At 36.1% G+C, this 27,470-nt stretch overlaps 1 protein-coding gene across 3 annotated transcripts in view; it reads right to left on the bottom strand.

Moving 5' to 3' along the window:
• Positions 1 to 27,470, bottom strand: part of USP15 (ubiquitin specific peptidase 15) — a 70,175-nt gene that overhangs the window by 35,604 nt on the left and 7,101 nt on the right. For all 3 annotated transcript variants that reach the window (XR_008822028.1, XM_056339958.1, XM_056339959.1), the window contains exons 2-6: positions 17,887 to 18,014; positions 12,974 to 13,104; positions 10,172 to 10,298; positions 5,542 to 5,687; positions 1,950 to 2,011 (exon numbers count right to left, since the gene is read on the bottom strand). Coding sequence is in view for 2 of the 3 variants with exons in the window: in XM_056339958.1 (XP_056195933.1) it covers positions 1,950 to 2,011; positions 5,542 to 5,687; positions 10,172 to 10,298; positions 12,974 to 13,104; positions 17,887 to 18,014 (594 nt within the window). In the remaining variant the exon portion in view is untranslated. The remainder of the gene's footprint in view (positions 1 to 1,949; positions 2,012 to 5,541; positions 5,688 to 10,171; positions 10,299 to 12,973; positions 13,105 to 17,886; positions 18,015 to 27,470) is intronic.

Below are 27,470 nucleotides of genomic sequence, written 5' to 3' on the forward strand. Positions count from 1 at the left end.
ACCAGACGATCTCCAGAGATGACTTCTGACCTCAACTACTCTGTGATTCTGAATATTAGCTGATGTTCTGAAATGATCCTGCCCTTTTCAAGCATTATAAATGTTTCCTACTTTCCACTATTGTATATTTTGACTGTTTTAAATATTGCATTTTATTCCCTGGCCTCAGAATTTATGTTTACAATTTGTACTCTTCTAAATAAGGACTAACAAAGAGGTAGTCTCAGCAGGAACTGGTGTGAGACCACTGTGTGACCAGTGACAGAACTGTACGAACATATCTGCATGCATACTATTTGTGATGACAAACTAATATTCCCAATGCATCTCACACAGAAGACTCAAGTGTTTAGTATTTCTACCTCTTTAAACATTTGTTGGATTTTCATAAAGTTTTAAACACATGTAAAAATCTGTCCCTATTACTGCTTTTTGATAGTTTTGATTTGAATCCACTAAGTTTTGCAAACCTTGCACTGTTACAATGCATCTAAATACCAAATCCAATCAATCCTGCCAAACCTGAAAAACATCCCCCAGCTTTGCAGTAAAACTATTTATCCTCATTTGCTGGCTTACTTAAAGCCTCCTTTGACACCAGTACTCTCAGTTACCATTTTAGGTCTCCTCAGATCAAACATGTCCCAAGACACATTCTTTAATTTACATACACTCCTGAATGCCTTCCATAAAGTGGAATGGAAATTTGGCAGAATAAAAGCAGGTAAGTGCCACCACCAAGAATATCTTCCTACCAAAATTTTTTTGATCCATGATTATCTAAATTCTTTTGACCTTCAAAATCTACATCTAAAATTTGACTCAGAATTTTCATTACTAGACCTTTTTGAGGTCAGAGATTAAACCAAGTATTTTACATCCCATTCTTTCTGCTTCTGTACATTCTCAATTCTTTGTGTCATGAACAATATAATATTGCTCAGCAAGATGTTATACTAAGCTTAAATTGAGCTCAGACTTCATTAAGCAACTTAATAGAAGCCAGTGCTACAATAAAGGTGCTTGAGATAAACCACCAAAGACAAAGAATCTGTCCTTCAAATGACAAGAAATGATACTACAAAAAATGTTCTAAAACAACAGTGAACCTCAAGTATATGAATGCAGAATATCAAAAGGGATAAAAGGAACGTAAAATAAACTTTTGTAAAAGATATGCTCAAGAACCAACCAAAAGGAATAAACGCAGTTAACTATATGTAAGGTTGAGTTCATGTTAGTTTACTAGTAACTAGTTCCAACTGTTCTTCAAAACCAACAGAACATAATCTAGATTCTGGAAACAATATTAAAAAAAAGTTTATCAATCTAAATGAGAAAAAACACACTCAAGTTGTCCGACTCACTTCCCATTATCAAGGTGCTGTTGATAATGGCAGCAGGAAGAACAGAGAAGAAAAAGAACATCCTACTGTGTGAATTGATGACAGCCCAACAAAGAACAAAAGCAGCATGCTGGTAATGTAGACTGCAATTTAAATAATGCTGACGTGTAAACATTGTGCTCTGGAGATAAAAGTACAAGCTATCCATGAAAATATTTACATATAAGAAAAATACTAATAAACTACATATATCTATGTACACCTAACAGATACGCTATGCTTTGAAACAGAAACCTAAATAAAAACCTAAACTTTTGCAGTTTTGTACCACGGGTATTTTTATCTGATTTTAAGCAGGATAACATATATCACCGGCTGAAATCAACAAAATTAAGCAACGTACATGCAGGAATTCACCATTATTATGTCATTTTCTACAATATGCAGCACTCCGAACAAATACACTATTTGGCATATTTCCAGCTAAAACATTTGAAGGCAAATTTACAAAATGTCATTTCTAAAAATGTGGGTTTTTCAAAGCAAAATAACGTGAAAATAGTTAAGCTACAGTGAATAACATGACTTAAATTCAAAACTTACTTAGGAGTTGAAGGACCTCTTGGCCATGTTCCATCCTCATTCTTCTGTTCTATCACCAGTACCTACCACAAGAAGTGGAATAAAAAAACAAATACAGATATCGTAGACTGCTTTCTGTTTCAATCTTTTTAATGGATTTATTGACATGTGATTGAGACAGAAAAAAAACGATGTTTAAGTTACTATTCCCTGAGGTTCAAGAATATTTCATTCAATTACACTGCACTTTCTGCTTACTCTATTCACTTTTTTTCTCCCCACAAATCTTGTTTTGTGCAACTTAAGGCAAGCCACTTAATCTTTTTACATCTCAACAAACCATGGATAAAATGGCAAGACCTTACCTCTCAAAGGGGTCAGAAGACAACCTGCAATGGCTAAACAGTACCTATGAACCTATAGAAATCACCTGCCTACACAACCACCCTGTTACAGGACAGGTATTCCTGCAGGAGTTTTGCCTCACACACAACACAGGTCAGTAGAAAAAACAAACAACAAAAAAAGCCAAACTATTTTCTGCCTTGATAGCCTTAAAATCATACTTGTCTGGTTATTCCTATTTTTTGCAAAAGCATTCATTTAATATTAATTTTCCAACGGGACAGTTGGCCAGTGAAATTAATTTGATTCAAGTTGTTATTAGTACAAAAGGAAGTACAGAACACTCAGTCCTAAACACAGGCATCAAGTGCCATTTGAAACGCCTCTGGGTATTTGAGCTATCTGCCCTAAGCCGGCAGATATGACACAGGACCTACAAAAAGCTCATGCCTTTCTGGATTGACAGCTGGCATAGCTAGACCACTTGAATGGCAACAAGACTCCAATATTTAAACTGAACTTAACTCTTAATTTCCAATGCAACTAATTCCGCATAACTGTACACTGATGTTTCAGGATGCTAATTAACTGCCATGCTATGCCTGTATGTGTCTACACAGTGACATACATTCACATATGTACTTATGCTCAAAACCTCATCCATACGTTATGCTGCCACTTGAAGATCTAATTACATTTTCAGTCTGAATACACTAAGACATGACATAGAATGCTAGTCTTCAATCATGACCTGCTTTCTATCTGGAAAAAGAGTAGTCTGCTATCTCTGGCCATGAAGGCTGTAAGACAGATTCTGCCATATTTCCTTCCATTTGCTCTCTGAAACTACTAAATAAAAAGTTCAATAGAACCCTTAAAGGCTTACTTCAGAAACCAACTGAAAAATTGAAAACATCAATTTATACAATCACATAGATAGCTTAGAATTACACAGTAAAAAATAATTAGGTTAGATAGCCTGTAATATTCAGAATAACTATTACTAGATTAGGAGGCTCAGCAAGAAAAATAACAACCTCGTGTGTCAACAAGAGCAACTGACCAAACACACACAGTTGTTGTGACAAACACAACATTTAGCATTTTCAGGAACCACGGTTAAACTTCATTTTGAACAGTATTTGTTTTGCTGAAAGTACAGATCTTTTTGTGGCTAGATTAGGCCATGCTTGCTTCTAGTTAATGTTTCACTGGGACAGAGGCAATTTGCAAGTTACATCTTTGATGCAAACCTTTTATGGGACATGTGGGCACTTCCACCAGGACCTCTGCATTGTTAAAATTACCTGTGTAAGGGTTTAAGTGTGTGTAGCATGAAGCCAAAGGGCACTGTAGTTCAAGCTGTTATTTTGGTGCACTGATTACTTTACCTTCCATGCCATAAAAGAAAACTGAAGCACAGCATAAACACTGCTGCTAAGTAGGTTAAGTCAAGTACTTCAAGGCAAAATAAAATATTTTAATATAATCTCGCCTAGAAATACTGCCAGCAAATTTCATTCATTCATATTTGTAGTGCACCAGCATGAATTACAGTTCTTGAAAAAACATCCAACTGCATTTGAAGACTAAAGAATAAATTTAATCACCTGAAAAGTTATTCTAACAATGAAACTGTTCAATCAGTTAACATTTATATTTGTGTAGCTTTAACATCCAATATTTCTTCTTTATATTCATGCGGAAAGGTAAAAAAAGTATCTTGTAAGAAATTCTCCCATAAAAGGATTTAAAGTGATGATATAGTCTCACGCTAAAGCAGGTTTCCAAGCTCTTTTGTCTCAATAGTTCTGATCTGAAATATTTTCATTTTTTTATTTTTTTCTGAAATCTGGACAGTGGAATTTTAGTAGAAGGCATTACTCTTTTAGAGTGCCTAAAAAGTTCTTCAAATTTTGCATTTCATTATAGGAACATGTCCCAGATCCTAGGAATATTTTTTTTTTATTATTTTAGGTTTTACCAAATTCAAGTCAGCAATTTCATGTTCATTTACTTTAAATTCACTAGGAGTTAAACTGTAGTGAGTTTGTGTGGCAAGGTTTCAGTAGCTGGGGGGCTACAGGGGTGGCTTCTGTAAGCAGACACCAGAAGCATCCCTCACATCTGACAGAGCCAATGCCAGCCAGCTCTAAGATAGACTCGCCACTATTCAAGGCTGAGTCCATCAGCGACAGTGGCAATGCCTCTGTGATAGCATATTAAGAAGGGGAAGAAAAAAACATCTGTGCCAGCAGGAGAGAGGAGTGAGACTATGTGAGAGTAACAAATCTGCAGACACCAAGGTCAAGGAAGAAGTAGGGAAGGAGGTGTTCTAGGCACCAGAGCAGAGATTCCCCTGCAGCCCATGGTGAAGCCCGTGGTGAGGCAGGCTGTGCCCCTGCAGCCTATGGAGGTTAATGGTGGAGTAGATATCCACCTGCAGACCGTGGAGGACCCCATGCCAGAGCAGGTGGATGCCTGAAGGAGGCTGTGACCTGTGAGAAACCTGCACTGAACCAGGTCTGCTGACAGGACTTGTGACCCCACCGGGGACCCACACTGGAGCAATCTGTTCCTGACAAGACTGCACCCTGTGGGAGGGACCCACGCTGGAGCAGTTTGTGAAGAACTGCAGCCCATGGGAAGGCCTCATGTTGGAGAAGTTAATGGAGAACCTTTGCCCGTGGGAGGGACCCCAGGCTGGAGCAGGGGAAGAGTGTGAGGAGGAAGAAGTGGCAGAAACAATGTGTGATGAACTAACTGCAACCCCCATTCCACATTCCTCTGCACTGCTGGAGGGGAGGAGACAAAAATTGGGAATTAAGTTAAGCCCAGGAAGAAGGCAGGCATCGGGGGAAGGTGTTTTTCTGATTTGAATGGTAATAAATTAAACTAGTTTTCCCCAAGCTGAGTCTGTTTTGCCTGTGACAGTAATTGCTGGGTGACCTCCCTGTCCTTATTTCCACCCATGAGCCTTTTGTTATATTTTCTCTCCCCTGTCTTGAGGACAGGTGTGATCGAGCAGTTTTGGTGGACACCTGGCATTCAAGCCAGGGTCAAACCACCACATAAACTCATCTTTAATTCTGAAAATACACTCAACGACTACTTACGTTTTGATGAATTTGTTTATAAAATTCTCTATCCCTAACACAAGCTACTAGGAGGCAATTTTCATTTTAAAAAAGGAATATTCATTGGGTACAACTACATTTTCATGAGCAAAAAAATAAACATATAAAAAATAAATAATATTACACTGTACCTGTCCCTGGTATAAACCAGCATCCTGTATGGTACTGTCTGGTTTATTCAAAGGTTCAAAAGTATTACTCATGTATTTGTTCCACAATCTGGTCTCTTTTTCACCTGGAATATTGAAGATTTTTCTTATCTCTTTTTCAATTGTATCTGTTTTGAAAGGGAAAGAACACAAGTTTAGCATTTCAATACACAAACAGTATAAAGGTGAATAAAGTATTAGAAATACCTACTCTTTTGTTATATTCAAAATATGAACCAAACTGTAGCCTTTTGTTATATTCAAAATATGAACCAAACTGTAGCCATGCAGGTACATCATGTTGTAGGACAAGCACAAAGTTGGTAGTTCACTTGCCTTTAAAATGGACAGAGTACTATTTTATTTTCTCTTTAATCTCTTAGCAAAGCAGACTAAATAAAGACAAATCAATAAATAACAGATGACAGGAGGTACCTAGGTACCCATCTACTAATTTCTCAGTGTGGTAGCGTGGTAACACAGGAGTGCACGTGGGCAGGGAATGTTTAGAAGCAAGACCAGGAGCAAAACCAGGTGCAGGGAGTGTAAGTCATTCTGTTCCTCTCCCTAAATCAAACCCTTTTTTTATTTTCACTCTTCTACTACCCATATTACAGTGCAATTAGCACTAACCAAAATATGTATGCATAAAGTTTAATTTACTTGCTAACAGAAATTAAAGACTACTTTGTAAAAATGAAGCACATAGATTTTAAAGGATAACGAAAGATTTTATGTTCCCCGAAGCATTTAACATAAAAAGGTCTACCAGCTCCTACTCTACCTGACAGAAATATAATCAGTGTTACATAATTTTAAAGCAGTATAACTATTGTCTACAACTGAAATTTAATAAGTTCCTAGTTAACTCTACTCTCCTTTTGCATAAAAGTAGTTTATTAAAGAGTTCTTAAATTTGATCTAACGTGTACAGTGCTATACCACACAACCAAGACTTTTTTTTTAAATTGTAATTTTTTTGTAATTGGTACACTCATAAAGCCCCAGGGCAGCCAAGTCTCATAACAGCTAACACAGAACACAAAACAAAAGTCAAAAATGTACAGTTTATTTCTGATGATTACTGAAAACACAATTACAAAAATGGCCCCTGTAAGCTATTTGAGAGACATTCCCCTGAAGTCTCAGAATAAAACACCAGTGTGTCAGCTCCTCTAGCATTCCCCTTGCTCCCATTTACTTAAGGTTATTATTTTGTCTTCCACTATGTTAAATACAAAAAGTCAAAATGAGACCTTAAGCTCAAAAGTACCTTGTAAAAATCCAGCCACTAGCTTGTGAAACGCATGACAACTGGTCAATATAATATTTGTAGATATTATACGCAACTGAATACAGTTTTCTTCTATACTAGTTAACACACATTTTAGTATGAAAGCAAGTGTTAGACTGGATCATCTGTTTCTGTAACAGAGATGATATGTAGGCAAGGTAGGTGCTTTCAACAAGGCAACAGGCTGCTACTCAATTTGTTGACTTCTCAAAAACAATCTGAATCTATTCTCAGGGATTTCAAATAACTGTATTTGAATATAAGAATTAATCTAGTCAGTAACAATCTTCCAAAAAAAATAAATCTAGATTTATCAATGACTTTCACTTAAAGAAGAATTTATGAAAGGTCATTCTTCATTATCTTATTAATGACATGGCAATTAATTATTTGAGCATTGCAGTTCATATTCTTGACAAGTACTCAATTAACATTTATTATATTAATTTCTAACATATTCCAGCCTCACTAACAGAACTGTTATGAGACGGGAAGCATCAATCCTATCAGATGACAAGACTCTGGGAACAGCACGTTCCACTTGGTTTTGAGACTGTGAAACTCAGGTTCTTTTACATACTTCCATGAATGTAACCAATGCACACTATAATTCTTCCCTTGCCACCCCTCAGCAAGTATCACCAAAGTGCTGGCTTATGTTCTAAAGTGAAATGTTTTCTAAACGTTTCTAAATGTCTTCTAAATGAAAACATTGCATTCGAATAGGAATGGTCTGAGACATGTTGCACATGGGGTTCTCTTCTAGTAGTGTTATACACATCCCATGTTTGAGATGATCAGAACTTGGATGATGTCTAGAAAAGACAGGAAGAACTGGCCTTTAAAGATGCCTCTCACTGCATCAGCTATATAGCCACAATTTGAGATGGTTCAATTTGAGACTTAAAGGTTATGGATCCAATATAGGATATATCCTGTATCGTTAAAAATCAGACAGCTCCTCCAAAAAAATAAAAGCTGCATGATTTAATTACTATTTTACAAGACTTTGTGGAAGAGTCTTGATGAGATGCTGGAGAAATTCAGTGGATCCAAGTACAGCCTGGATCCTCAATTAATAACTGGCTTAAAGGCAACTAGTAAAATGTTAATCTGTACTACGAAACCGTAATCCCACCTTCCTCAAGAAGGGAAAGGCTAGTCACAGATCCCAGAATAAATTGTCCTCAAGGGTGGCCAGTTTTACATTCTTGTATTCTGCAGTAAGTTACAGGGAAGGATGAATCAAAGCCATTTGCCAAGATAATTTACTAGCAAAAGTCCAAGAGTCCATCAGACGCAGAGCCACTGGTGTAATTTCCTACAGAGTTTATCAGCTCAGTTTTGGAATGGTTTTGTGGCATTGCAGACACAACCTGACTCCTATTTCTCCATAAGAGAGGTTTCAGACAGTCTCTAAGTTTGCAACTTGTAGAACTCTTTGAATAAAGGTAGAAAAGGCCTACACACTAGCTGATGACCTAGTTTTATCATACGATCATATAATTACAACTCCTGAATGGATCATTAACTCATTTCCACTCAGAAGCCCTGATACTCTCCAGGATCTGCAACAATAACAAGACTGAAATGCTACCTGAATTACATATATTGTCTAGCTCATTTTCTTTTTAGAATTTAAAAATCACCCCCAAAAAAGTTAGCCATCAGTTTCAAAATCAATATGCATTGCCTCCAAGGCAAAAGTCCTCAATTGCAGGAGATTCCCAAGAAATTCCAAAGACCACGTTAGATGTCTACAGTACCACCCCAAGAAAATGACTGCCATTATTAGGCCTGTCTTTGTAATTATATTTTCCAACCTTGTACTAAATTATTGACAGCCAGCTTAACTTAGTTTCTATTTGAGTGGAAAAGCAAAGGTATTCCAGGAGTAATGCACATATGAAGCCTGGTAGGTAAATATTATATTGTGCTTAGAGTATTTAAGGTGCTCCAAAACCTTCTCTGTAATAATAAGGCCAGTGTCTGGAAAGGGGCTGCCAGCGGGCCTGACTCTTATTACCCTCTATGACAATTTTCTCAAAATTGTAATTCTCTCTCTGCTAAGAAAACATGCATACACCTCCAAGTAACAGTCATTCCAAAACGTCCTACTTCTGACTAGAGAAAGAAAGTAGTACAGATTAATCCATTACCTATAGTTTCAATGATATGATTAAAGTCAGTATAGCTACAAAATAACTTGTATTTGGTCTTCAGGGAAGGATAACGTTAAATTGTTTTTTCTGAGTTTCTAGGTTTGCTTAGAGAATAATTAAGTACATCCTCCCCAGTTAAACCAGATGTGAAAAAGGCCCATTAACACATGACACTGAAGCCTTGTTTTAAGGACAAATTTTGTAATTTAAAAGTTTTTTTATAATACAAACAGATGAGTACTTGTTGAACTTAAAGACTAAAATTTAACAAAGTAAAATGATTCTGTTTTTAAAGCAAGCAACCTGCAAAGAATTAAATGGTGGCAAGTATAAGTTACTACCCATAACAAAGAGAAGCAAAACCTGAAAAAAATACATTGTTCTCAAAGAACATAAACAAGAGTAATGGCTGAGCATAAAGTGGCAAGAGCATACATTACAACTCTAACTGCACAAATACAGCTGAAATACCCCCAAAAATTGAGTTTATATGATCAGCAGTATTTTTGCATATGCTCTGACTGTTATTTCAGAGACAAATGTGTTAACAAAATACAGTTTCAAACAACAGCACAATACTGAAGGTAAAATAACTACAAATAAAGTTAACTTAGAGGCTTAATACAGCACTAATTTACTGTAAAAGATTGTGTCTGGCTGGCCACTTCACAACTCAAAGAACACTGCCTTTGTAGTTCACCTTCAGCCATTAATTTAAATAAAATTCATTCTTGTGTTTTGTAATGTACCCTTCTCTTTAAATATATATATGATGACAAACAAGTGTTGGCTAATGAAAAACAAACAAAAAGACATGAAAAAAAATATTTCTTACACACCAAAAGCCAAGAAAAAGCACTATGGAATCCAATAGATAATTAAATACATCTCACTGTTCATTTCCTGAAAAGCACAAACCCCTAGAGTTAACACAGATGCCTAGATATAACACAGTTACTATTTTTTTTAACTGTATTAAAATTCCTAAATATCCCAAACTGTTTAACTTTTAATTTTGACCCAAGACTAGTCCCATCCTTTTTAATAGTTACAATACCCATCTACCATTTTACCTAGAGACTTTATTCAGAACTTGCTACAAAGTACCGTTTAAACAAGTAACAATCATATTTTTTTAAAAAATAGTTGTGCATACCTATTGTGTCAGCTTTACTAAATCTTCGTGTGACAACATTGTTCATGTTTCCATTTTCACAAAGCTTTAATTCTGTTAGATACACTTCTACTTTGCAGTGCTTTACAAACATACCCTGTTCAACGACCTGAAAAACAGACTGGGATCAGGTATCAGTCCAAGTATACTTTCATATACACGCTTCAAAATATTTTTGAGAACTCTTCTAGAAACTCAAGTTCAGTGAATGTAAGACAATTAATAAGTGCCAAAAATGAGTTAAAAATTCTGCTATCACTTCTTAGAAATACAGTAAACTAAAAAGCAGTTTTTCTTCCCATGACTATGTCTTACCTGTGTGTAACAACACAACTTTGAAAGTATTAAGTACAGTGGAAATCAAAAACATGCAGACTTTACCAAAAGATAAGATACTTGACCAAAAGATAAAAAACACCAAAAGTTATTTTTATTTCAAAATACATTTGTTATATGCTACTTCCTCAAAACACTAAGAACTAGTATTCACAGTTAAAGTTATCAAAAACAGAATACATACTAATAAAATCTGGCTATCACATTTTTGAACAAAACTTACAAATCTTCCACTTATAACGTGGAATGAATAATGTTAATGAATAACGAATACATTCATTTGAAATTTCACCTACTCATTACAGTTTGTTATATGAACATTTTTGTAATGCCTATTAAAAAACAGGTAACTACACAGGATAATTTTTTTTTTTTTATAAAAGTAAAATGTAGAAAAAATATTCAGGGTCACCTCTTAAATGTTTTTCCCTTTGATCTTCCAAAGTGTAACTGCAGTACTTAGTCATGTAGACTGTTCCAAAATTAACCACTGGCCTGATATGTGATACATCTGACAAATACGGTAAAAAAAAAAAGCCACCAGCTAATTGCTAGCAGAGATCTGCTATCTGCTGTACAAATATAACTTGCATGCATGTGCCATAGGAAAAAAAATAAATTAGTGAATGATTTCATTTCTGTTCAGAAGTTTGCCTTAGCTTTAATGATTGCCAACTATCACATTTAAATAAAAATGCATCGTCTTTTGAGCATCTTGGTATGGTTTTCAGCTACTTGAGCAACAACAAAATAGTTGCAGTAAACAAAACTGTGCAGTATAGCCAAGACACTTCTGAGAATAAAACTGACACTGTAGTGGTATTACCACATCCTACTACATAAAGACCTAACATTATTTGACATAGATCAAGTACAACACTGTACCCATTTAAAATCTGGATGCACATTTCAAAAAAGTTGATGTAAAAAAGGGGATGGAATAAAAGTATAATTTCACCTCTATGAAAAAACACTAAGGCAAACAGGAAAAAGAATCACTATCAAATAACAAAAGCATCAGAAAGAAAAATTCTGAACTGGAATATGCATCTCAGAGCATAACTACTGTTCATATTGGCAGAAAATAACGAAGTTATGCCAGTTTACCTGGCCACTCATTACACTCCACGTATTTTTCCAGTTAGTTCCTTCCAAGTGGATAGCAAGTTACTCTAATTTCCTTTCTCGCTCCTTCCATTTTCCCCCCAAAGTGAAAAAGTTACAGAACTTTTAGTTTACCGTGATGATGGAAAAGCATTCCATCTTGAAATACATCTTCAGGAAAAACAGTAACAAGTTGGTAACAGATATAACTTTAAAGAAGGAAAGCCATTTTAACAGCTCTTACAGAACTAGAGTAAAAGAGACATCCCTGGAATGTTTCTTCAAAAAAAACCATCTCTTTTACTGTGTTAAAGAGAAAGTTAAAAAAACCCAACAAAGTACTACTATTGCTGACCAAATGAAACTTGAAGACAAAAAATTTCTTCTATAGCTAAACCTAGCATTTGTTTGAAAGGAATGGACTTCAAGTAAGTAGTCAGCATGCATGTAGTTTGACCCCAGTCATGTCACAGGAGGAAAAAAAAAAAAAAAGTTACGTTTTACTAGAAGTCATATCAAACTAAATTCTCGTCTTAAAATTCTTCAAGCAGTTTTTCAGGAATTAAAGATCCTTGTAACAGAAAGAATACACCCCAAGGGTCAATTTAGAAATGGCAAACATACCAAAATGCATTCTAAAACTTAAGAAATTCAGTCCAGCAAGGATACAACTGTAATCACTAATCTGAAAATCTTAAGAAATAATACAAACAAAAAAGACTGTCTGATCAACAAACTGGTAAAATGTCGTATCACCTTAATAATAAGGACGGTATGTGCTGAGGCAAACAAAAATTAGTATCACGTTATTTAACAAAATGTTAATTCTTTAGTATCTCTAACTGACAGAAGGCCACAGTATCCACCATACCATGGACTATGACTTGTGCTGAGGTAATCTTTTTGTGTAAATAAAAATCTCCCTTATTAAGCTGCTGAACACAGAAGACCATGCTTATCAGAAAAGGAACTACCAACTACTTTGTCAGTGTTAACAGTATTAGCTAGGCTTTTCACTAATATAGTTAAGACAATTTTAAAGTTGTATACTTAATTAAAAAAAAAAAAATTGCATTAATAGACTTAGAAGCTTCTTAAACAAGTTATTCATTAGAGATCTTACTTCCAGACAAAAAAAGTATTATACCCTTCGCATCTTTGTTTCTCAATATTAAAAACTTAAGCCTTTGAAATCTGAATAAAAATTAGATATAGACAACTACTGTTTTAGTTGCTTTTAGATATGATCATCATAGGCCAGGACTTACAACCTTCCAATAAATTCCTGTGCAACTCCTGCATATTTGTAAATCATATTCACTCCAGTAGGTAATTTAACAGTACCTTGCGTGCTATTGGCTCTTGACCTTCCATCAATGTGTACCAGCTTACTAGCCTATTCCAGCCTTCAGTTGGCAAAAGGATGTAGTCCAGCTCATCAATGAGATGCTCCTTGAGAGACTGAGAATCACCATCTATAAGAGAAAGGTATTTTTACTTGAATACCGAAATTCTGTTGCTTGAGTTTTTAATGTAACATTTTTCACATAAGTAGCAAACAAAATATTTTCTGAGTCACAGTTATGTTATCAGTATTATGGTGTTCAAAGCAAAACTCTTCTGAAACCATTTAGCCAAGCTACCCAGCTCATGCACAGCACGCCTATTACAGGTAGTATTCCTACACTCATGAACCCAAGTGACAACTCCATATCCTCACGCAATCATAAGCTCCTAACTTGTTATCACACGCTATCACAGCCTTCAGAGAAACCAATCCATTTCTCCACCCACTTTGCACATATTTCCCCATCACCATGGATACTTCTGTTCCATGCTGCAGTTGCATCCTTCACTGAAAATGCTGGAATGGGTAGTTACAGTAGATCCAAGGCAAAGCTTGAAGTCATTCATTCCATGCCAGACTGGGAAAATAACATGGTACAACCCTCCTAAAGGATCCCATGCGGTCCAGAAACACAGTCCCTACAAAATTCTTCACAGAGACAGCAAGATGCAGCACTTGAAACAAGCACAACTTGGCAACCTCTTTAGATAAGTAGCATGCTTTTAGCTTTGGTTCAATTCCTACTACAGTAGTAAGAGAGCAGCTACCCCTATATAGGTAAGATGCGATTCCAGACCTGAGCCACTGTAAGCCTCAGACAATATGGGCAGCTGTCTTTCCATTTGGAAGTACCCAACTACAGGCCAGCAGACATCCCTCTGTACAGAGGGAGATCAAACAGGGAGACTCACACATTCAGCTCCATGAATGAATCAGGATGACAAACCTAATGATGTATAAACCCAAAAAGACTATGTATATAGAATAAATAGACTGTAATAAATATACAGTCTATTTATTGTCATTTTCATATGTGAATGAACTGCAGAATTAATTTTAAAAAAAAACAACTAAAATTAAAACTGAGCATAAAAGTAACCTTAATGTGAAATCACTTCAAGTATTTGCCTTCCCCTTGGATACTTCTAAGCAAAATGAATAGTTACCTTCATTTTTCTGCAAGGACAAAAATAAGCATGTGTTATGCACATATGAAACAATAAAGTCCTCTGATCATATTTCTGTAACTTTCTTGTTTCTCCTTTGTACAGACAGAAAACAAAGCATAATGTGACTTCAATTAAAAAAAAAAATATCCTGAGCTTTAAAAAAGACACACGTAGAAATCAGAGGTCCTTTTAACTACTTTTTTTTTTTTTTTTAGTAAGAATTCAACAAAACATGTTTCAAAATGACCTTTTTGGTAAGAGGGCAACACTACTGAGGACATTTAGAACTGTGTTCACTTCCTGGTGGGAAGAGTAAAACAAGATTCAGCTTACCAAGACTCTAGAATAATCTCCCTACTCTACCTACACTTGCACCTTAGTTGGTTTGAAGGATTTCTGATTTTAAGAGAAAGCACAGGGGAAAAGCAGTACTTTTTGCTTTCATTGCCCAAATGGTGAAAATATAGGCAAAGAAGGATGCACAGCTTGCTTCTGCTCCTATTATCACTGGTGCTGACTCCCTCTTTCCTTCTCCAGCAAAGCACCTTGATGTGTGAGCAAAACATGGGAGATGCATATTCTTCTTAGCTCATGTATTTCAAGCGTGCAGTATTTGTTACTGCCATTAGCTACTCAGAGATGGCAAAAAGATACTTTTTCCATAATATGCAATCTGTGCAGTTTAGAGATGACTTAATGCAGTCAAGAAGGTACAATATGGTTTGCATGCACTTCCTCCAATAAAAATTGTGAATGACTTAGTAGGAAGATCTAAACAAAGAAAACCCAACAATAAGAAAAATCCTAAAATACAGCCAGGTAAGTATTACAACTATGAAGTTATTTTAGAAAGAAGAAATAATCAAGTTCAGAAACAGCCAAAGTATTTGCTGCACTTTTAGCAAGAAAAACCACAAGAGCAACACAGAAGGCAACAAAGTGGAAGAAAACCTCAGACTTTGAATTTCACTTTGGGAGCCAAAGTACATACATTTCTCAAGCAAAAAGTAAAATGGAATTTCACATTAACATCTCAGTGAACATATAGGTAAGAAAGAATTCAGTTCTTCATGGAGATAAATATAATTATGGGACCTAAAAAATGAGACTTCAATCAATGCACCTGTTTAAAAGGTACTTTCCTTTTCCTCCCCCTCAGGCTGTTTCATCCTAGCTGTACAAGTAACAATTTTCAACAGTCAAATTTTGGTTCAACACTGTCTTGACTGATTAGGAAAAACAATTCTATATTAAAAAGCTGCATACAAGAAACATTTGCTGAAATAATTAATGACTTGTACTATCAATTCTTATTTGGCCCACTCAACACTGTGCCTGTAGTGGTACCATTGTAACTGGGAGCAAAGTGTGGGGAGAAATCCACACACACATCTTCAGGTCCACGTATCTGTTTAAAAGGTTCATACTATATTTCTCCACTGACCCGATATTGCTACAGGAGTTTATAGTGAAAAGATACAATTTGGATTCCATTCTGTCTTTCTAAAACCCCCAACAATTTCTTCTAGCGTAAATTTTTTTCAGCACCTTGTCGCATCAAAGAAGTCCTCTGAGTCTGACAACTCAGTCCTTCATATGCAACACTGTTTTCTATAATGAACAATCATCTATACTAATTGACTGGTTCCTGCTTGCTTTGCTATTGCTTGTGCTTTTGATAAAGTTGACTATATATCTCTTCTTTTGAAGATGGCATGTGTGCACTCTATTACATTCAACAACATTTTTTGCATATGTTGACATTAACTGAAGTCTCTATACCTGTTACTTTTCACTGCTCTCACTTCATCCAAAAGGGATCAGCATTTAAGTAATGTAAGCATGATATACTGCTCCAGTTTCCTGGAATCAGTCTTTCTTGAATTTAATAATAGTTTTCCTTATCACTGCATTACACTGCAGAATATCTGAGCAAGCATGACATTTTTAGATTATTTTATTCTTTAAATCAGATGCAAATTTTCAGACTTAACACTTAAGGACAGCAGTATGAGAGCAACTAGCGCATACTACATGCAAAAGACAGGATTAAAACCCAAGCATTTTCAGGTTCAATTTATGCAGCACAGGAAACCTAGTACAGAGGATTGCTGCTTTGCAGCAGGTGAAGGAGACAGCTACTATCTGCTGAGCACTAATGCCCTTAATTGTAAAACTACCTTCACACAGGAACAGTAGATGTTAGACACTAATTGGATGCATGGCATCACTGCCAATGCAGAGCCATAGTTTTTGCACCATGAAAGAGCAAAAAGTGAAGCTGTTCATAAAACCCAATGCTGTATTTATTTTAAAGGCGTATTAGCAGTGTCAATATGATAGAATACAGGTTTTCAGATGCTTTTAGCAAAATGGCTAACATAACTAAGTATGCACTGCTAACCCTAATATAGGCTTCATATCTACAGTAAATTTAAACATAATCTGAACATGTATGCAGATTAAGTTATAAATCATACAGATCAACTAATACTACTTTGCACATCAAGAAATCACCTTTTTTTAAGTGGGTAGACACAGAAGAGAGAATAAGCTGATGCTGCCTCACTGAGGCTAAAAAGATCTTGCTACATCTGATTTCAACTGAAGAAGTATCACCTGAATAGGCCCACCTCACTGCAAGAATGTACAAAAAAATCCAGAAGCTCACACTTCAGAAAACAAAACACATCACTTACCTGGAGCAAAAAGACCTTTACGTTTGTGGATGGAAGAGAACATATAGATGCATATAACAATACAGCACCTTCTTCAAAGGCACTGATACTAGTCACTGTCAGACAGGCACACTCACTCACACTGACAACTAGTGCAACATGGTATGACAAGTCCTATGAAAGAAGCAATCATCTTTAACATTTAACTTCTAAAATAATGAGATATTAATTGCACTTGAGAAATTCTGCATGAAGAAAATCAGATTTCATTACAAACCCCATGAAGTTGTAAAGAACTGTATTACTATGTGCAAACAAATTATGCAGTACTATTACATTGCCTGTAACTGCAAAGAAGGAAACCAATTATCAACTAGATTTTGTATCCACTAGATTTTGCAGATTAATGAGACTAATGGTATTTCAACACTGGACATCAAATACAAAATTTAACCTAAAGATTAAAATACCTGGGAAAGTATTCTGAGACCTGTATGCACAAATCTGACTACAGCTGAGCAAAAGTCAGTCAGACCTGAGTAACTGTAAACAGTGACAGCGTTTAATCATAGTTAGAAGACCATAAAAAATTAGGAAATTACCCTCTATCATTTCACCCCACTTTATATTGTCAATGAGCTGCTTAATACCTCTTCTTCAATTGTTGCAGAATCAAAGTAAAGGCTTGGGGCTCATTTACAAAAAGAAATCTTAGAGTTCAATGTAAAAAATGTTATTTTCAATCAACTAATTTAGTTAAGCTAAAAAAGCTATCTGTCAACTTGACTAAATTTCAACTCCCAAGGTATCCCAAAATGTCACTATAAACGAGTACATTATATTCTGTAACCATTGCAAAGAAGCTTCAATAATTTTATTTATAAAATTGTGATTTGTTAGAGAAATCTATTCCAGTTCCCTTGTCATGGTCTGAAAACAAAAAGTTTCACCTTCATATATGCTGAGATTCATTTATACAATCAACTACAAATGACGAACAATCTGTCACAAATTTGCACTCAGTGTTAGTATTGGCTTATTGCACAAATCAGAAGCAGTTACCTTTGAGAAGTCCAGAATTATCAATAGGACCAGGGTACACATTCTGATCTCCCATCTGGTATTTGTCCCAGCTGTCAAAACCGACATATTTTTTCCACTGTTTGAACCAGCGACTATCCACTAGATACCTTAAATGGAAGAAGACACACAAGTTAATTATTGGCATGCCACTGCTTCCTACAGTGCCAATTAATTCATGTTAATGCACTTGTATTCATCAGCCTTGCAAAATGGAGAATGTTTTTCTGTCTGGTCTGCTAACCATTATCAGCATCTCCTACAAACAAGGACTTTAACTGCTCACAATTAAAGATCCCATTAGTCAGAGTGGGCAAGTACAGTTTTGCAAGACTGCCAACACAGCATATCGGAAGTTGAAGAATGGGAAGTTCAAAAACATTTCCTGTTTTAGCATGAAAACATCAGCAGCTTTAACTCCTGTTCTCAATTTGTGAATTCAGGAGATTCCAGTTAAATCTTTATAATTAGACAGTCCCTTAAAAAATGAGAGATAGCTTTTAGTAAAATACTTTTTCTTGCTGGAGCTTTATTTATAACATTCATAATGCAAGCTGAAAAACTTTAGAACTCTTACGTCCTGTCAAGAACCACAGTCTGTTTTCTTCCTTTGAGTCAGCATCAACACATACAGTAAATGTTCTGCTTTGAGGCAGTACTAGATGTTCCTCCTACATATAATTATCAGCTTCACACTTCCATATAAAGGGATATCTCTAAACTCGGCTCCACAGTATTTCTACCCAAATTAAACAGTTGCCAGTCTGGATTTTACAAAGTCCAGAGATACCTACATTTATATCTTTTTGTCCAGGATTTCTTTACGATTAAGATACACTATTTGTTCAGTGACCCTCAGATTTTATATAGATGTATAATACACATTTTTTTATTTTTTTTAAAAAAAGGGAAACACCTTCACTGTTCCTCTTTCCTAAAAGCATCAACTGCCTTCTGTCTGGTCTGTACCAAACCTTTTGCTACTACCCTCGTATATGTCAGAGTATCATCACTATCAGGTAAACCTCATTCTTTCCTCCAGTATTTGACTACTGAACTCTGATACGCAGCGTACCAAAAATATGCTATTGAAACTTTAAGAACTCTAAAAATTTCCTGGTGATTCAAATACTAGTCTGCTAATACATATAGCTTTAATAGGCAATCATTCTGTAGGAGTTACTAATGAAAACCATGGAAAAACACAGAACAAAAACATTAGCACCCACAACTCTTGTAACCAAAGAAGTAAAAAAACATTGGTTGAATATATATTTTGCTGAATAGGTTTTAAAAAAATACATTAGTGGGGCCTTAAACTTATGCTTCGAAATGATGTAACTACAGTAAGAATTAACAAACCTAAGACAGGTAATTCTTGATGACTTTTTTCTTCTCTCAAGTACAGTTTTTCTCTCTTATACACAGAGATCAAGCCTGGAGTCAACCCCCAGAATAACTGCTTGCAACCCTCTGGTAAAGCAGGAATTACTACCAAGTTGTGCTCACTAAGTGGGATCCTTTGTAGTCAACTTATCAGGTTCTCTTCTCAATAAGCCCAAATTTTTCAGTCTGTACAGAATGTACCCTTAAGTGCATGAACCTATAGGTAAAAGTCCTTTGGAAAGTAAGACAAAGGTGGCATTAGAAAGCTATACATAAGATCACCACAGGCTTCTGGATGCTTGATTTCTCTACATTCCTTCAAAAACATCGAAGACTAAGGTCTCTAAGGCAACTTTACAACATCTACGACGACAGCATCCTAATTCACATCATTAAGTCTTGATTTAAAATACGATTACGTCAAGTAATAACGAGTCTATGCGCAAATTAATCCTATAGCCTTAGTTTATAACTACCCTAAGCAAACATAAATAGGTAAGGCGAGCTGTGTCTCAACTGCTATAGACACAGTTCTGCCAGCGTAAAAAACTTTGGTTAGGGACCAAATTTCTCCCTTACTGCACCAATGCTAGCTGTAGTCTGGAGCACGTACCTTTACCACCTCATAGTGTAACACTTGGTCTTGTATCTATTCTGCTATCACAACCTGTTACTACTACTCAAGCATCATCAACTACTACAAGTTGCTCTCTCTTCTGAAATTGTTTTGTACACAACTTTCTTCTTGAACTTGCAACACACAACTTCTTTCTGAAATTTTAAACAGTTAATAAAGCTTAAAAAGTTAATAAAATTTAAACAGTTAATGAAGCTAAAAAACAGCTTCAAACTGCTTTCTGAACCAAAACTATATTGAAAAAAAATTCAGTTTTAAACACTATTAAGGAAATGTATATGAAAAGTATCTTGCTGTAAAAATGCCCTTTTCCACACTTACCAAACTCAGAAACAGTGAATTAACAAGATGTTTCGAGCACAATGCATCCCACAAAATCAGTAATGAAACAGTATGGCTAATGTCCTATTCTAGAAAGATGAGACACTACTATGATTTTACAATATTGAATCATTCTAAAGCAGCTTGGTCCAGCACTGATTATTCGTTCTGTGGCAGAATTCCCTTGACATGTTTTGTTTTGTTTAGAGCATGTGTAGAATGTAACAGGAAATAAGACAAGGTTAAGTTGCATTAAAGAAGGCAAAATTTGGGATAAAACACAGTACAAAGATAAAAATGCAGGCTATAACAAAAATCAACTAATTTAAACTTTATTAATGCTGAAAAAAGGTAAAACATACTAGTTCAAACTGGAGTATGTTCCAGTCCCACGCACATTTTACACTTCAGAAGTCAAACTCACTCAGAATACACTGATTTCATGACCACTTTTCATTGTCTAAGCCAGGGGTCCTCAAAGTTTTTAACCAGGGGGCCGACGTGCAGATTAGGTGGCAGGAAGCCATTTGCGGCTGCTTGGTTCCCGCCCCCAACCCCCGGCGGGGGGGGTCTGTAAATACCGGGGGCCGGACTGAGGACCCTGGGGGGCCAGACTGAGGACCCTGGGGGGCCAGACTGAGGACCCTGGGGGGCCAGACTGAGGACCCCGGCTCTATGCTGTTCAATGAAGTTAAAACTACCTAAAAGGCAATGAGCTTCTCAAAATTCAGATCTTTGTGTACAGAAAACATTTTGCAACACAAGAAAGTATCCAAGTAAAGCCCTACTATCTTATATAAAAGCCTTTTCTAAACTTTTCAGATTCTTCTAACACAGTAGCAGATTTAACCATCACTGCAGCAGAACTTCTGAAACTGCAAACTTCAAACTGTTGTGAAATTAAATGAGAAACAACTTCAACTATGAAAAATGACCAGTTTGTGAGAACAAGCATTTAAAGTTACTATCTAATTGTAATTTAAAATTTGTCATTATAATTTCTTGAAAACAAGCATTCCATTAGGGAAGAAAAAAAAAAGCATGACTTTTTTAAAATATCAGATAAAAGCAAAGATATATACTTTGAAACATGCAAAGTTCCTTAAAAACACCATGTTTGCCATCATGCAATAGATAAAGGAAGTGAAGCAACATCATAACAGCTCCCCAGTACGCTTTCAAACATTTGGTATTTTTGTTACTAGAAGCTTTCAATTGTATTTTTATTATCATAAAGTCTTCCTAAGCAATACTGCAACAGGAGCAAAAATCCTTAAATTGGGTTTAAATTTTACAGAGGCAATGTGCTTCCTTTTCTACAAACAACAGTCAGATGCAGATGTCTTCAGATATAATCTGGTTTAATGAATGCAAGAATACTTTTGGAGGTACAGACTCAACAGTGAATACAGAAAGCTTTTAAAGTGTTTTCTCTAACAGATTCTCTATCGAATTTATGCCCAAGGTATACCACATTCATCTATTACTCAGAAATGGAAGGAGGGAGGAGAATACAGCAGACAGAAGCCTGCAATAGGCAATTTAGCCTATGTAATGCAAAAAGGTAGTCCCCTTGAAAATTAAGAAAGTAAAATCCAATCTCTACAAACAATTTTCCACCAAACAATAACTATTGAAATTAAATGAGTGTTATTTTCCATTTCCTGGAAGAGAAAAACATAGAGTCCACCATGGAAGTTTGAATTGGCATGGCTGTGTTAAACAGAGTAACTTTATTTTACACAGCGCATATATAACTAAATGTTGAGTCTGATATTGAAGGTAATTTTTCCTTCACCCTGAGTCTGACAGAACAAACTCTACGTTACTATAATTGAATCACTGGTATTTGCATCTTTTTAAAGTACAAGTAGCAGCAGTTCTTCCCACATTTGCAAAAATCTAGTTCTTTCACTCTACATGTACAAATCCCAATTCGTTTTATAACAGTCTCTTAATATTTGACTCATTTTTCTTTAATAAATGGAAAAGGGATATCAATTTTGATCAATTGGGCATGTCCTTGCCTTTTAGCTTTACAAAGCTATCAAGTCTTACAAACATACTCCAGGCCAACAGCATTCTCACCTTTCTCTGCTGTGGCCATCCAGCACTATTCCATAACAGCCATAACTCTGTGTGGTTATGAATGCAGTCACCCTCCGGCATCCGTTCTACCACCAAACCTGCCAGCCTTGTCCTCTACTTGATCGCATGGCCTCTACTGTCTTGATCTAAATTTGAATGAACTATGAATCTCAAAGGAGGAAAGCTATAATTTTAGACAGAAGGGAAATTACCATATAGGTAAACTGCCCATTGTTGTAATTAATGCTTAACGAACTACTGCACCTGTAGAACCATATTACTTTACAAATGCTTTGTGTTAAATGTCTGATCATACACCAGTAACATAGTGATTAACAGAAAATTTTGATAACTGGATTTTACAGTGCAAGACAGCTTGGGTCCACTGTTCTAGATTTTAAGTGTTCACATTAACTATTTCAACACTTCCTCAATTTTATGATTTCATTCTTCCCAATTAATTTTGCCACCAACCAAATTTTGCCATCCGTCGTCTCTTTACGGTTCTCCCTAACTGAAAAGTTGTAACATTTCTGTTTCCTAACACAAAGTGCAAAAACCTACGTCATTTCTCTTCAGATTTAAGAATTTGTAGTTACACGCTAAAATGAGATTAATATTTCTAGCATAAAAAAGCTGAAAGGTCACCTATAAATCATGCAAGCATATAAGCATGGTAAGAACTAAACAACACAGTCAAGCTCCTTTCCAGGAAAGAAGATATTGAAGGACCACAAAATCTTAACAAAAAAACCCCAACAAACAAAAAAAACCCCACCACAAACCAAAAAAACACGAACTTTGAGACTTTCTAAGCAAAGCCTGTCCAGCAGTACAATGGAGAAAAGCAAAACGAAGAATGTGTGAACACCAAACATTTTAAAGCTACTCAAGTTACTTTGTATCATCTCTTTTCCTGTCTTCTTCCTCAAATTCACTGAGTAGTACTTCGTTAGGATTGGTGCATTTTGGATGTATGGACAAAGCTGGAACAATTGAAAAAGCTAAATAGGTGCAAACCACTATTCTAAGATTAAATTCTGCATCTGTTAATTATGCTTTACAGATACTAACTTTTTTAAACTAATTACTTTCAGACAAATAAGAGCCTACACACACATTTTCTGCAAGATGTATTCTACTGAAGATTAATGAAAAGACTGAAAGGGGAAGTCATGAAATCTGTGTGTACTCAAAGGGCAAAGCTTAATACTTTGGTTAATACTGCTTGTAATATGAAGAAGTATGTATCTATCTCTGTGTACTAATTTTTAAATAAAAGTATACCAGGAAGATCGGTTTATTAGTATAAGGAGCATATGGGCCAATGTCAGTTCTCAGGATTTCTTACAGACCACACCATACCTTTACAATCAAACCTGAAACAAAAATATTACAGATTTGACACAGCACTATACACCTTACCAGAGCCTAGTGATTCACCTGGCACCTTACCAGAGCCAGGTGAGCTACCTGCTGACCACAGGTTATAGCTTAGGAAGTTACGCCTTACTCACTATCCCAATATTCAGCTCTTAACATCCTTTAAAAACAAAGGTGAGCAGGATACTTAGGTAAGTCTGGTAATTAATTTATTTTCTATTTAGACATAACTGCTTTTATTGGCTCAGGATACACCAACATTGTTTAGACTTCTTAATTTAAAAAAGTTTGGATTCTTTATTCTTAGACTATGTTCTTAAAAGCAAACTTAGTAGACCAGTTTACAAAAATGTTGAGGTAACATGCATTACATGCGAAGAAGCACTCAGTGAATTTAATACAGCCAAGGAAAAAAAAAAACCAATATAGATTTAAAAAAATGCTAACTGATACTATAGTTTTGAATTCTTACAGTGAATTACTGGCTATACGTATGTATGTTTTATACGTATCAGGCATTTTAATGAGGGTTCTGCTACTTTTACTTCAATAGAAATCTGATACAGGAGAGAGGTTATTTTGAGTTCCTACGGAATACAGTCACAGTAGCTGTGATCTTCCCCCCTTCACAAGAACTTGTTCTTAATCAATAGATTAAATACTACTTTTCCAATAAGATTAGGGAAAATGGAAATTTGCATTCAAATGCCATACACTTCCCTCATCTTTATGCAAACAGGATATACCATGTTAAAGATTATGCTGCAAAAAACCCTAATGCAATTACACCATGCTCAGCTTAGGGGATCAGTCTGCTAAAGCACTTACGTAGCTAAAATCCAGACTTCTTAGCATTAACAGAAAAAGTAAAAATCAGAAATTTTCAGGCTATAAGCTTTTGATCCTGCAAAACACTCAATATAGCATTCTTACCAAGATCAACAAGTCTACTCATCTACACAAAACAGAGAAGGTAAACTGTATGAAGGCAACAGTGTATCTTTTCATCAATGTTATAATATCCATGATACAATCAGCCACCTAAAAATTAAGTATTACCTACTAAGGACATCCAGTAATTTAAGAGGAAAAGACATACCTCAAGCAAACAGAACTACATCTGCCAAAACCTCATTTCATAAGTAAGATTTGATCGTTTTTTAGTTCACTTTTTAGGGGAAAATTATTAAAAACTCAGAGCAGGCACTTGAGACCAGATACGCTTCACTGAGTATGTGCTGTCCCAGATACAAAAATAGCATACCATGCATTAGTGAAACAGAGACGCAAAATGTCTGTACATTAAACTTGGTACAATGTTTTGCTTTTATTTTTGTTACTATTACCTAATGAAGGAAAGAATTCCAAACCAATCTACTGTTACAGAAGTTTTTCTGAACTGTGGACCAGACTGAGAAGGCTACCCCAGGGCACCTTAGCAAAGCTAAAAAATACAGCCTATCCACTTTTTAAAACTATGATTAAGAAATATTTGTTACTTAACTTGGATGGAACCAAGATCTCACTCAAGCAGAGAACACAAATTTTGCTCTCTCAGATGTCATCAGCCAAGCTAGTGAGCAGGACAACCAACACACCTTCAGCGGTAAAACACACCTGGAGGATTTGTAATAGAGACTGAAGGACAGAACTCTCTCAAATCTCTAGATACGCTATTTTGAGGGGCAAGCCTTAAAACTAAGACTACTTCAAAATTAGGTGAACTATTTAACTCCAAATCAGCAAATGCTTGACATATATAGGCATTTCAAATAAATCAGTCACCTCTAATTGCTTGATGAAAACAAACACCAAGTTTGATTATACTAAGGTCACTTAGAACCAACAACTTTGTAACAGAAATACATAAATACTGGAATAGCCTCAAACCTTACCTAAAAGTAAGCAAAACCATGCATGTATTATTTGCTGAACATTACACTCAAATATGGTATTTTAGATATTAATAATACTGGAAATATTTGTACAGTTTAATTTGGTTTAGGTGCTTTCTCTTAGTTGTATTACATAACCTTAAAGAGATTTAAATTTTCTGAGCAAGTACAATCAAAAAGCTATACAACATGTTCATGAACACGTTCCCAGTTCAAGTCCAGCCTACTTCAGTACTCTCAGTGTTTAACTCTGAGCGGAGCTTCAGATTGTTTTGTAAGATATATCTGCTGTCACCTGTCAAACGTTTCTTCCTTATTTCTGCCAGAAGCTATCTGCCAATACTATATTCCCATTTAGGCATAACTTTTCTTTAAATAATTGTTTTATTTGAACAGTTTTTTGACAAGTATTGACAATTACAAAGCACAATGCTTAACATTTCAACCTACTTCCCTATTCCTGTTTTCCTATATTCAGGTTGTTTTCAAAGCACAGATTACTTTTGACCTTGACCTATTTTTAGTTAATATTATTTTCTTGTAAAATATATTCCTCAAAGCTATATAAAAATGTGATCTTTCACTTCATTCTCATGATTAGAAGCAAACAAGCTTTGTTTAGAAATACTGTAAACCAAGATTAAAAAGTTAAAAATCAGAGCTATTTTAAACTTGCTTTAGCTGAAGACACTGTACAGACGAAATCTACCTTTGGGATGAGTTTACATTGGTTACTGAACCTCATATAGTAAGCCCCTACAGACAACAACACTGAGAAAAAGGTTACTGCACGTGTTATTCTCTGGGTCCCACTGAAGTGGGATAAAATGGTAATTATTTCTGGAATTTACAAAGGACTGCTCAAGTCTGTGATTAAGGGCTGTTAGTCTGGTTCCTGGTTGTGTTCTCATCAATTACTGGACCTAAGTTTCTTCAATATTATCTAGAAATTACAGAGAACTTATCTTATTATCTTTTGTAATATAGGCATACCAACGAGTATTTTGGTCATTCTCCTCCTATACAAAATATTCAAATTTTAAAACACAATTACCAGTTAATAGCCATGCCTTCGTGTGGTGGGCTGGCCCTGGCTGAATGCCCACCAAAGCCCCTCTATCACTCCCCTCTACAACCAGACAGGGAAGAGAAAATATAACAAAAGGCTCAAGGGTCAAGGTAAGGACAGAGATCACTCACTAATTACTGTCATGGGCAAAGCAAACTTGACTTGGGGAAATTAGTTTTCAGAGTAGGATAATAAAAAATAAAGCCAAATCTTAAAACAGCTTCCCCCAACGACTTCCTTCTTCCCATGCTTAACTTTACTCTCGGTTTTCTCTACCTCCTCCTGCCAAGCAGCGCAGGTGGATGGGGAAGAGGGATGTGGTCAGTTCATCACATGTTGCTGCCACTCCTTCCTCCTCATATTCTTCCCCTGCTCCAGCATGGGGGGGGTTCCTCCCACAGGAGACAGTTCTCCACAAAATTCTGCAACATGAGTTGTTCCCAGGAGCGACACTCTTCATGGAACTGCTCCAGCATGGGTTCCTCCCACAGGATGCAGTCCCTCAGAAAAAGACTGTGCCAGCATGGGTCCCCCATGGGGTCACAAGTCCTACCAGCAGACTCACTCCAGCATGGGCTCCTCTCTCCATGGGGCTACAACTCCTGCCAGGGAACCTCCTGCAGTGTGGGCTTCCCTTGGGCCACAGCCTTCAGGCATCTACCTGCTCTGGCATGGGATCTTCCACAGACTGCAGGTGGATATCTGCTACGCTGTTAACCTCCATGGGCTGCAGGGACACGGCCTGCCTCACCATGGGCTTCACCATGGGCTGCAGGGGAGTCTCTGC

This window comes from Falco biarmicus, chromosome 5 (genome assembly GCF_023638135.1).
Source record: "Falco biarmicus isolate bFalBia1 chromosome 5, bFalBia1.pri, whole genome shotgun sequence".
In the NCBI taxonomy this organism is placed as follows: domain Eukaryota; kingdom Metazoa; phylum Chordata; class Aves; order Falconiformes; family Falconidae; genus Falco; species Falco biarmicus.